General features: G+C 28.9%; 1 protein-coding gene across 1 annotated transcript in view; it reads left to right on the forward strand.

Annotated features, from left to right (window-relative positions):
- The first annotated feature begins 11,736 nt into the window (after positions 1–11,736).
- The window catches only part of LOC105203451 (venom dipeptidyl peptidase 4), a 50,355-nt gene continuing 48,613 nt past the window's right edge, over positions 11,737–13,478 (forward strand). The window contains exons 1-2 of the mRNA XM_026136601.2: positions 11,737–11,914; positions 13,128–13,182. Of these exons, the coding sequence (XP_025992386.1) occupies positions 11,891–11,914; positions 13,128–13,182 (79 nt within the window). The 5' untranslated portion in view covers positions 11,737–11,890. The remainder of the gene's footprint in view (positions 11,915–13,127; positions 13,183–13,478) is intronic.

The raw sequence follows: 13,478 nt of genomic DNA on the forward strand, positions 1-13,478 counted from the left end.
ACCGGTACTTATAGACGTTGGTCCGAAAGGGGTGGTCTTTGTGGCACCCTATCTATCTCCCTCTCCCTCCCTCTTTTCTCCGTTCTCCCTCCCCTCTCTCTCTCTCTCTTTCTTGCTCATGGCAATTCCTCGACTCGTGGCAACGACTGGTACGCGTTATATCCTGCGCGATCGATAGTAAACGCGCCCATGAAAGGGTCGCAAATATTCTTTGCGGGGCTGCGCGCCAAGAAGGGCTGACGTAAGAAATTGTTGTTCCAAAAGTTTTCGGGATATTACACGTCTCTCTTCGCTCTTCCATCCCGCCGCTGACGTACCAAATTTGCGAAATGCTATTTTTATAAACGAGTATTGGGAGGACTCGCGTTGAGAAAACAAATAGAGGTAGTTTTGCTTCAGAGATTTATTTTTTCCGTGTTACAACTCTCTTTTCACGAGGTACTTTAATATTTTGGAGAACTAAAATTCTTTTTCTTTTTTAAAATAAACTGTACTGATACTATTCATGCTATTCTATAAACATAAAAATGTCCAATTGACATCCTCTTTTTGCTTAAGAGTGTTATGTATAAATGATTATTAAATTTTATTTAAGTTAAGATTTGATATAATATCATTTCACATAATTTTATGTGCGGCATGTAGAAAATAAATCATGTACGTCATAGTACTCTGAACACATCAAAACCTCTCTTATAAACGTGTCGCTGTGTTTTAACAACTGCTGGCAAGTAATACCAGGCAAAATTTCGAGGTGTGGTAAACATAATTGAATCCAGACGAGACTTACTTGTTAGCAGTAGGTAATACTGGTCGCGACGTCTCTATACTTCGTGTCATTAGGACAAGATGGCGACTACTTCCAACATACTGCAGTGAACTACTTATATAATGCTTTTAAAAAGATTTTGGCTATATAATATGAGTTAAAAATTATCAAAATTTAAAAACTAGTTTTTTAAATTTATTCTTTTTTTTTCTAATTAACAACAAAAAATTTGGGTTGCGAATGCTCGAATTTTGGTCCTGAAACTATTATAGCTTCAAAAAAGAAAACAATGAAGAATTTGATTTATAATGGTTTATGCACCAAAAATTGTTATATTTTGCTGCAGTTTTAAATAAATAACCTTTAAACGAGTAAGTGGATTTAAATGATTTTTTGTACGAATATTTCTTTACAAAAAATACACCGAAATTTTGGGTGTTCATCGTCAATTTAAGTGTCAGATGAGAATTTACCGTCAATTTTGATGTCATTTCCAGTTTTATCTTCAAATAATTGGGTGTGACTTTTTTCTTGAACGTCATTTTTAATGTTGCTCTTAAATAATTAGGCTTGATCTTCTTCTTGAGTGTCATTTTTAGTGTTACCCTCAAATAATTAGGTATGATTTTTTTCTTAAGCGTCACTTTTAATGTTACCCTCAAATAATTGGGTATGACTTTTTTGGGCATCAAATTTAGCATTACCCTCAAATAATTGAGTGTGACCTTTCTTGGGTATCATTTTTAGTATTAGATTTAAATATTTGAGTGTGACTTTTATTTTGAGTATTATTTAAGTTGTTACTGTCAAATAATTGAGTGCGATAATATAAATATACGTTATTTATTCGCCTCGCTTATATTATAGTAAATATAGTATTTTATTATTATTTAAAAAATTTTATAAGTTACGCATACAGCACTAAAGATGTTCAAATTTAATTACATTAAATTAGAACTATTATTTATCCTGCGTTTTAATGAACTTTATTTAAACAATGTATATATTGAAATATAATATAACCAGAACGTTAAATAATAATTTTTTCCAAAATTTTGATGTATTTTTCATAAGGGTTTATTAAAGTTTTATTAGTATATATATATGTAAAGATTTTGATTTAACTGGTAATGCTACTTCCACATTTAAATTCCCCATTTAAATTTTAAATTTATAAATCAGTGTAATATATGAGTATGATATTAGTATAAATATATAAATTATTATATTAGTATGTAAATGTGTGTGTATATATATATATATATATAATATTTGTGTGTGTGTGTGTGTGTGTGTGTGTGTGTGTGTGTGTGTGTGTGTGTGTGTGGGTGGGTGGATGTGTGGGTGTGTGGGTGTGTGGGTGGATGGGTGTGTGTGTGTGTGTGTGTGTGTGTGTGTGTGTGTGTGCGTGTATGTGTGTGTACAGGGTGTTTCAGAAAGCTTGAATCCCCTTTTAAGAGCGGATTCCTTGAACATTTTAAGAAAAAAATCCTAATACAAAAGTGGATTAGGATTTTGATGCATTGAAAACGACTACGTTTTCCGTTTTTTCCATCACTTTCCATTTTTTAAATAATTGCAAAAACAGTTTTTTTGAATTCGATTTCTTTATGAATTTTTTCTGGCAAAAGAAAACATGATAGCAAGGTCAGTTGTATGACATTTCACACAAAAATGTTTTCACAATACTAAAAATATTTTTTTCAAAACTTATAAAAATGTTTTATGCAAATCATAAAACTTGATAAAAAAATGATTAAAAAAATTATACATTTTGAAATATAAAACCAAGTAATTAGAAAAAAAAACTTTTTTTAATAATTGATTATTTAGGCTTAGAGCTGTACGTTTTTAGTTTAAATGTTTTTTAAAAATTAAGTTTCGACCATTTGTTAAAAAGTTATTGAATTTAAAGCATAAATGTATCCCGCGCGCGTTACTTATGGTGCAACATCTTTTCGTGTCTGACAGACTGCCATCGATTAAAATTCAAGAAGTTATAAAATTATACAAGAGCATATTTTGTATAGTTTTTTGGTTACAGATTTCAAAAATAAAGAAATCAAAATGACGGATCCAATATGGAAAACAAGAATTTAAAAAATGTGTATAAATAACATGAAAATCGATATTTGATGGTTTTGTAAGTCTCTGATTATTATACTGTTGTGTAATTACAATTGTTTAATTGAACATAGCGGATCTAATATGGCCAGTAATAAGTTTCAAAAATTAATCGTAATTTTATAACAAAGAATATTTTCTTGATAATTATCTTAAAATATACTCATCACAATTTTAGAAAAATTTATTATACGTATACATTATTTTTAAAAATCAAATTTATTTTTTGAAAAATGTATTATAAAATTATATAAAAAAAGAGTCAAAATAATAAGCAAACTAAATTTTTGTTTAAAATTAATATTCTTGATTGAAGTAATAAATTACTATAAAATATAAATTTTGAATAAATGTGATGAAATATAATAAAGTTATAATTTTAAGAATATATATATTATATATTCTCAAATCTAATATACTCGTATTATACTATTTATTTCATATATTTTATAAGTTCTTATACGAAATAAGTTCTTATTTGAGATAAATAATATTTACTTAAGGCGATGCTGATATAAAAGTATGATATAGAAGTACACTATTAAAATAATAACATAAAGAAAATTTAGCCTAAACTTTTGTTGGGGTCGTATACCATAGACCTTTACTGACTGCTAAATGTTAATATTTTTTAAAAATTCACAATTAGTTTATTGAATATATAATTACTTTTCTTTGAAACTATTGTATAATATTTATTGCTTACATTAACTTCTAAAAATAATTGTTAAATTTAAATAACGAAAATTATTTTAACCTTAGATGGTTCATAATTGGGATACCTTAGTAAGTAAAAATTGATTGATGAAAGTATCAAACAGAGAATTATGAGAAAGAAAAGTGATTTTTCAGTAAAGACAATTCGCTTGATGCCTAATAATAACTTTGTGTGAATTTTAGAATTTTTAATTCTAAATTGCATGCTGCATAATTATCAATCTCGAAGTAGAGGAGATCGGGGTTAAAAGCCCCAAATTTTAAAATTTCGAAGCTACAACTTCTTAGATAATTAATTGTTGTAATTGCGTATACAAACGTGATAGAGTCAACCTTTCTCTATGTTAATGCCTAATATGATCTTATTGATCATACGTTTTATTTTATAATAATTAAAATATAAAAGTGCAACAATGTGGCATTTTGCCCCGAAATCGGAGTCAGTTGGTTAGTAAGGTCTAGGCTCGGTTTTTCATTATCTAATTATCTGATGGTTAAATTTTACTTGATGTTTTATCCTATGGAGTTTATCCATGATGATGCTATAGGTGAAGCCTATTGGCTAAAACTTAAATTTAAGTTTTACCATAAGTTAACTAGATAATGAAAAACCGGGTCCTATAGTAGCATGAGACAAGAAGTCTCTGTATAAAATGCACATAATCTGCACGTATAATAGTCAATGCCAAGGCGTGACGCGGAGTTGTACTAACCGCCACGGCGCACGGTGCCTATCATTAAATATGAACCAACTGACCCCAGCCGGACATCTGCTTTATTTCCAACATTTTATGACTGAGAATTGCGTTTATTTCTGAAAATAATATAACATACGTTTGCAAAAAACTTCTTTCTAATTAGTAACATGTTACTTAACTTTATACATTGACGTTAAAAAATATTAATATAAAATTTCGGGAATCTTAAAAAGTTACTTTGTTACTGTTAAATTAATTTTTTATTTTTTTTTTAATGTAATATTATTCCTATTTTAGTGGAGAAAAGTATCTCTATTCTAAAAGGATGTTTCGCAATTTCTAATTTCTCTCTCTCTTTCTTGCTGTTTGTTTCAAGATAAATACTAAAAAAGAACACATAGCCAACAAACCCCTGGTGTCATTTAGCCCCTACAGTCCTGAATTGAAGTTAAAATACGTAATATCACTAATTAAATTAACAAGCATTGTAATAATAATAATGTTAATAAGCATTTGAGAATAGTAAAGAATTTAAATTTTTTAGAGAAATTAAATTGGTATTTTATTTACTCGAAGATGCATTTCGTATCAAATGGCCTACGCGAGTCCGGATATCCGCTAATTTCTATTTTTTCGCCATTCTGTTTGTTTATGGCACACAGTAAGATCAAATAAAATTTAAAAAAGATGTGTTTCAAAAAAAGACTATAGTCTCGAAACTATACAGTGTCTTTTAATTTAAACCGATTTTAATGTGATTTTTTAAAAATACAAAAATTAATAAGATATTTGTTTACTTTAGACAACTAGCACTAAATGACTTTGATGTTGACCTTGGCCTTCAAGGAGATCAAGATCATTGATCTTTTTGGGTGTTTATTATTTATTAAAAAGTTATTAACAAGATAATTTTTACAAGTGAAATGTAATTTTCGAATCTGTACAAACAAGATCGGCAAATGTACTGTTTCACGTGATGGGTTTTCGATTTTCCACTTATGAAAATTATTTTGATAATAACTTTTTAGTAAATAATAAGCGATCTCTTTGGGAGTCAAAGTTAACACCAAGATTAGTCGGTTATATGAGTTAACTGTTTAAAGGCAAGTATTTACCGTTAATGTTTAGAACAACTTTGTCAAGCCAAATGTGTATATGTGAGTATATGTGTAGTTATTACTTTTAATTTTCACAAATTTTTTATGATTATAACCTTTTAATAAAGAGCGAGCGACGGCTAAAACTTGTTGGAAATTATTGAGGGCCATGACTTTGACAACATGTGTCAAGGTCAAGGTCATCGGAGCTGCCTCTCCTCATCAGTATATTTACCCAACGTAAATATACCCATCGGTATATTTAACAATTTTAGCACGAATTTTATAGCACGAATTTTTGTTCATTTTTTTTTAAATTGGTATCTCAAGATAACGAAATTAATATGGCGGATAAAGTACTACTTTCTTAGTAGGTGGGTGACTACTTTGACTCTTTATATTTCTGAAACCAATTGTATGCTCAATGTAAAATTTTTCTGTTATTAATGTCTCAGCTATAATTTAGCATAAAATTAAATTAAAAAATCGCGAATTAAACAACAGGTATTTTTGGCGGCAGCTCTTTTTTCTGCTTCTTAGATTTGAAACATATTCGACTTTAATTAGGTTTAAAAAAAGCCAGACACAGTCTCACTTACTTTAACTTAATAAACAAGATTAATTGAAATAGTATCTAATTTTAGTAAATAGAAACTATTGAATTAAAAGCATGACTAAATATTATTTTTATGTTACCAATTTTTTATTAATTATTTGTAATAAAATAACCAATTTTGAGCTTCTACATCTATTGGAGTTGAAAAATGCTTCCATTCAGTAGAAAAATTATTTATATAAATGTCATAAAATTCGTGAATTAAATTTTATAACAAGAAAATATATGAAAAATTAAATAAAATTAAATAAATTATTTGCAAATTTTTAATGAATTTTTGTTAATATAGTAATTTTTGAGATATAAAGGTTTATAAAAAAAATCTAGTTAATCAGAAACTACATTTAAACAGTCGCATGTGTGTGAGGTTGCGCGTACGGTAATATTAGTGATCGCATGACTGGTGACCCTCCAATCATTAGCTAGGTTTAAGCTTATATTTTAAAAACTACTGCTTAAAATAAAGATTTACAAATAACTATTTTATTTAATTTTTTCGAGAACTTTTTTGTTATAGTATTATGATTTGCGAAAAACCCTGTATAAGAATTAAAAATCTGATAAAATCAAAATTTTATTTACAATATCTTAATTTATTATAAATTTGTTATATTTTCAAGTATTAAATTATTTAAAATGTTTAAAATCTTTTTTGTGTGCTTTTTAGGCTTCCTCAGATAAGTCTCCTGTTGGAATTATAAATTATAAACAATCTTATAATAAAAAAATTAGAAACAAATACGAAAGTTAAGACTCCTGTGAATAACGATTCAAAATAGAATAAACGAGTTTAAGAGCCATGTGGGGTGTTGTGCGCTAAAATAAAGACAAATAACCAAAATAAATAAAAGGAAACGTTTTGACTTTTAATAACCAGTTTTTATCGGTACAAATCGAGTAAGAATCTGTGCCATCAGCTTAAAAAAACGTGCAGATCAAATCATATTGGAAACGCGTTAGTCTAAATGTAGTCTCGACGACCGGAGAAAGAGACATCGTTTTCGGAACATAATCTGTGAGTTCCGAAAACTTTATCTTAGACAAAAGTACGAATGTCACACATAGAGTTAATAATATTTTTTTCATGAATCAGAATCATATGAAAATATCTACTGATTTTCAAATTTAATCAGTGTTTGAATATTTAAGTTCCGTATCAATATCTGTTTAATGTTAAATGGAATGTGTTATTAAGTTATCTGTTATCTGATTTAAAACTTTCTAAACCTACATTCTTTAGCTTTCGTAAAGAAAGAAAGCAAGAAATACAGAAATTGTATTGGACAAAATTGTTCTAAATTTCATTAGTTTTTGTTTTAAAGAAAATCGTATTGAAATTGATTTACGTTTCGAGACTGTAGCCTTTTCCGAAATATGAAATTTTATTTGACCCCACTGTGACGTTGCGATTTTCCGATCGAATCAAAGCGACGCGAGAACGCGGGCGACCTTACGAGCGAATCAGATTAGCTGATTGTTGCGATCCAGGGATTCGATGATGACCCACGTGCGAAATGACGTGTGACGAAGAGGGACGCGGTCGCATGCGATGATAGTGGTAATGGCAAATTCTTCCTCTCGCAAAGTGTGTCACTCGTTAAGCGACGTGATGAAGCTACGGGAGGAAGGACAGATTATTATTATTATTATTATTATTATTATTATATCTTTTTATAATCATTGAAATTTTCTTACGCGAGTTGCGATCATGCCGATTTTCACAAACCGTCGCGCAAAGAAAAAGATTTGATAGTGTTGATTAAGAAGTGTAGAAAACATTCGTGAAAAAAGGAAGAATTTGGCGACTGAGATGTCGGAGTGCAAGCCTTCTGAAGGATAAAGATACGACGTGAAATTTCTTAAACAACCACGCGACGACAAATTTCTTGAAATAAAAATGATAGAATCAAGAATGGGAGAAATATTGAGAAATTGATTGTCTCATATTTTTATTTCGGATGATGTTATTGCCTACGATCGAGGAGTCATGAGTTTCTTTTTTGATATTAATACGGTTTTTTTTGTGTAACAAACAAAAAATGTGCGATAGCTCGACATCTTTATTGTAGAAGGTTTCATGTAAAAAGATTAAAAGGAATCGAGCGCACGCGCTCAAACATCGATGCATTTTGCTACGTTTCGATTGTCACAATATTGAAAACGGCGCACGCCTGGTGCGCGCGATGTAATATTTCGAAGCGACATATTTCGTGACAAGAGAAAATCGTTAGAAACTTTTTGCCTTTATTGCTGACAGCAGTTTGAGACGGTAAGCGCACATGGAAGATGTGCTTGCTGTCGCAACAAATGTTCCGATCATTCTTCATCTTCATTTATTAAATTACGAAGAGAAAGTAAATTCTCCTTTCCATTTTTTCCTTCCCCCAACCAAGAAAAATATTTGTTAAAAAATATATTTCTTTGGATGCGTTTTTCTTAAGTAAAAGAAATATTTGTTAGATATAAGAAAACACTTATACATACATTTAAAGTAATATTTTAAATATATTTTAATATTTTTAAATATACGAAGTGATTTTTTTTAACTTAAGTTTTATAATTTAAAGAGGGATCTTTTTATTTTTAAGTGTGGTAATGTACAAAATAAATAATTTTTGGAAAAAAAGGAAAAAAATTAATTTCCTTAAATATAAAAACTGTAGTAAAATAAAATTTTTTTTCTTTCATATAAACAAGTAAGATTTTTATAAGTTGTTTTATAAATATATAAATAAATTACTTTTTGCAAAAAAAAATTATATTTTTGTATTAAATAATAATGAGTTCTTTTATTTAAACAACTAAATATTTGTAATACAATAAGATCGAGCGAGCAGTATGTACATATTCGCATTGTGGACGTGGTAAAGTTTTAAATATTTTTGTAATTAGAATATCATACATAATAGAATTGAAGGCACAGCATTACTTTCCCAACCGTATTTTTATAAAATACTGGTAAGGTAATATTTTGAATATAAATTTCAAAATTGGGCTCTGAAATAAAAATAAAAGGTTTTAAGAGTATATTAAATACTATACTAGTACAAACATCTATGTCCAACAGTTTACAATTGATGTAAATATTTTTATTAAAGATTAATCTTATTTATTATAGAAATTGTGTTAATTTGAAAAAGTCTCAAAAGTATTCAGGTTTTAAAAATAACATTTGGTTAAATTTAAATAACAAATTTACTTAATTTTAGACATTATTCTTTTTAGTTTAATAGAAAAAAAACTTTTCAACAAGGTAAATATTTCTTTGTGTTTAACATTTGTCTTTTTGTTGTAATTATTAAGTTTGTGCATCTTTCTTTCGTCAAGCAAATATGTTTTCCAATTTAAAAATACGTTTCTTTCTCTCAACAAAATGTATTATTTTGTTTGGAATAAATATTTAGTTAAGAGTATATAAATAAATCATTCTTTTTAATCAAGTAAAACTTTCTTGATTTTAATAAATAATTGTCTCGGTAAGTATTTTACTTAATGATCAACAATTATTTGAATAAGAATCGATCGGATAAACTTATCTGGATCAGATATTAATTTCCTTGATAAAAAATCTCACTGGTGAAATAATTTTTAATCTACCTATGTAATTAATAAACATTCGATACTGTGCTAACCGAGCGTATATGCATTAATTTCTTATCTTACGAGAGCGTGTGGAAATAATCGTTTTATTGCGCGTATAGTTAAATAACAGATGGCCTTCATAATAACAGTCAGCTGAGCTATTATAATGCTGCACGTCGCATTGTTGCCCATGTGGCTTTTGAATTTTTTGTCACGACCTTTACAATTTTATGCGAACGTCAATATGATTACAGAATTTATCTTTTTAACTGCGCGTTTGACAATTGTTCGTGACGTTTCAGGAAGAAAGGCACGTAATCGCGAGCATAAAAAAATATTTCTTACATATAAATATGTACAAACATATCAGAAGTCAGCTGATATTAAATTATATCTTTTTTTTTATATACAGCAATTTGAAACTTTATACAAGCACAGATGCGAACAAAATTATCGAGTTGTTTAAATCTAAAAAAATCAAAATGTTAACGCGATAATAATTATCGATGATAATTATTATCACAATATACGCAATAAAAATAAATAATTAAATATTATAAATAGCCTTTATTTGCAAATAAATATTTAATCATTTTATAATAGTTATTTGCAAATTTGATGAGAAAATAGCATTACTGAAATCAACTTTTTTGCATACATCAATAAAACTCTAATAAATCATCGCACAAAAGTATAAAAATGGAAAAAAAAATAAACCCAAGAAACCTGAAGTTTTTAAATTTTTATAACTTTTAGCTGATATTAGAGTCAAAATATTTTTAAAAGTTATATGAACAAAACGTTAACTCAGAGTTATATTAAAATAAATTTATGTTAAATTAAAAATAAATTAACGTTGATTTAATTTTAAAAAACATTATTTATATTAAGTTAAAAAGTCGTAAATTTTTAAAAATTACACAGAATAATGATAATATGGATTATTAAATTAACTTAACATTTTATTTCTACATTAAGTTTATGAAATAATAAAGAAATATTATTTTTTATACGAGCATGTGTTTTTTTCTTTTACAATTTTTTTTCTGTTACACAGATAAATTTTTAAGTTAAGAAAAAGTGAATAAGTTAAAGTTCATGTGTTTTAAAAATAACTAGTTGAAATTAGAAATAAAATCATTTAAATTTAACTCTGAATTAAATTAAATGTTACCTTATTAATGTTATTATTTAGTTTCTAACTTTCTAACTAGTTACTATCCTATCTTGTATATTTGAAACGTACTCACATTTTTTTGCTCCATTTTCACACTTTTTTTCTTTTCTTTACAATTTTCTTCTTCAATATGAAATTACAATTGTGAGAGATGATATATAGTACATTCAATGACATTTCTATATATTTTCCCAAATCTACAGACGGAAAAATGTCATTCTCTTGTTAAAGAAGCGGATACTCAATTTTTAGGTTTTTTTTTAAGTAATGGTTAAGCAAAGCTTTGCAAAGAATATTTTTTTAACAATAATCTTAAAATACACGTACGATTAATTTAAAACAAGTAATATTTACTTAAAATAAACTTCTGTATTCAGAAAAAAAATATATTTGAATTAAGTAAATAATTATTTCAATTGTTTTATAAATTAATCCATAAATCTATCATAAGTTTATCATAAGCATCAAATTTATTCAAAATATATTTTCAATTTTAATAATTTATTACTTTAATCAAGAATAATTAAAAATTCAATTTGCTAATTATTCTAACATTTCTTCGATACAATTTTACAATTTCTTCGAAAAAGTAAATTTTTTTTTCAATGTACGATAACAAATTTTTCACAAAATTTGTGATAAATGTATATTTTAAGATAATTATCAAGAAAATATTCTTTGTTAAAGATAATCGTTACTTACGAAAAAAAAAAAAAAAAAATTGGCTAAACACTTTTCTTAGCAATAAAATTGATATTTTTCTGTGGGAGAAAGAAAAAGAATTTTATTGCTTCACACGAATCTGAATCTTTGTACGAGAAGCAGATCACCTTATCACTACCGATAAATATTAGAGCACAATTAAGTCCAAGGCAGAAACATAAACACGGATGGCAGATATGTGTTCACGCGTGGGTATGTCCCTGATTTGTATGTCGAAAGAGGTGGGAGCGCACGTGCCGTCGCTGCCGTGAACACGCCGGGAAAGCACGCGATATATTAGTCTTTGTCGAGCGTACTCGCGAGATCGACTACCGCGTGTCAACAGCGGTTTCCTCGATCATCATCATCATCATCATCATCCGGAACTTGCGACTAATAGATTAGCCGATGATTATCATGAAGGGACATACGGTACGTTATCCGGTGACATGGTAAATCCGTTGTTTCTCTTCTCCCTTCCTACTAGTTTTGCCAGAAAAATTTCTTTTTCCAAATCCATCGTTAACTCCCGATAATTTTACAGAAAAAATTGTTTTAATGTACAATATTTTTGAGTCTTTATACTCGTTGCACAAAGCGGGCATTTCTAAGAAGTGAAGAGAGAGAGAGAGAGAGAGAGAGAGAGAGAGAGGGGGGGGGAGATATGTTTCCAATGTCCCACTCTTTGCGCCACTTGTCCTTCGACCCATTTTCCCTCCTCGCGATGCATTTGAGAGGAGCCGCCGCGAAAATAAGTATCGACCTATCGGAACTCACGATCTACCATTATTGCGGAAGGGCTTTTATCCGACTTACTTCTGTTTCGATTTCGCTCATGGGACAGAACACAATGTCCCGACATATCAAATCGATAAGCCCGTGAGAGAGCACTTTTCGTCAGATGCGCGCCGTCGATGGAAAAGTTTCGAGGGTCCGAACTGTCTCGATTTATCGCCCTTCACCAAAGCTCTCCTCTCGCGTCCCTTTTCTTCGTAGAATATACACGGCGATGCCCTCGAGGTATTAAACTCGTAGCTGTGAGTTATTTTTAGATTCGATTCTTCCGATATCGGAAGTTGTCACCAATTTCGATTCACCGCTGATCTGTTGCGTCAACATTGACTGGCTCTAATCTCTATTAATCTTAACTTCCTTCGCATTAATGATAAGATTGTAATTGATAATCGATGAACAAAGAGGAAAATGCTAATCTTCAATCAAGTAGAAATATCGGACGGGTTTTGCTAGAAAGAGATTGAGCTTCCGACGTTGACTCCGTGTAATTGTTCACAAGATCGGTCGACAGATTTTTTTTATTTGCGATCAAAGTTTCAATTTTGGAGAGCGGAGAAAAATGATATTTTTCCTCTTAGAAATAATGTTCATCGGCTGAAAAAAATGCTAATGATCCGTAGAGCGAAGCGAAGCTTTTTTCGCAGTTACCGTAGACCAAAGTAGAAAAAATTTGCGAAGGTACGAGCGCAGTTGAAAGTTTTGGTGATTACAGTAACTTTACTTTCTAAATTTTTTGCGCGATACGTTCTGTCCATTCGTTGAATTTACGTATATATAATCGTAATAGAGGGACGAAAAATCTGAGAAGAATTTTTGTGGCATATCTTGGTAAAATCTGAAATTCTTTCAGCTTCTTCAACTTGTAATACTATACGCTTTCGTGATCATCGGCCAATCAAGGACAAGTAGGTCAATTAATTTAATATCTTGCTGTTAGCATATAAACTAATACTCGCTAAACATGCACTTTTATCGTTACGGAAATATCTCATACAGCATCAATTCTTGCAAAAAGTTTTTAAAAAGATTTGAAAACTATTTCCACCTTGTTTTCGGATAATGTTTTTTAAACAAAAGCTAAGAATAAAACTTTTTAAAAACATGAAAACAACTAAAAAATATCCCTCATCTGATGATCATAGAAGTTTTCATAATACAATTTTATATTTTGTAATAATTAATATTTATGCAACGTAACCCA

The sequence above is a fragment of the Solenopsis invicta genome, chromosome 15 (assembly GCF_016802725.1).
Source record: "Solenopsis invicta isolate M01_SB chromosome 15, UNIL_Sinv_3.0, whole genome shotgun sequence".
In the NCBI taxonomy this organism is placed as follows: Eukaryota; Metazoa; Arthropoda; class Insecta; order Hymenoptera; family Formicidae; genus Solenopsis; species Solenopsis invicta.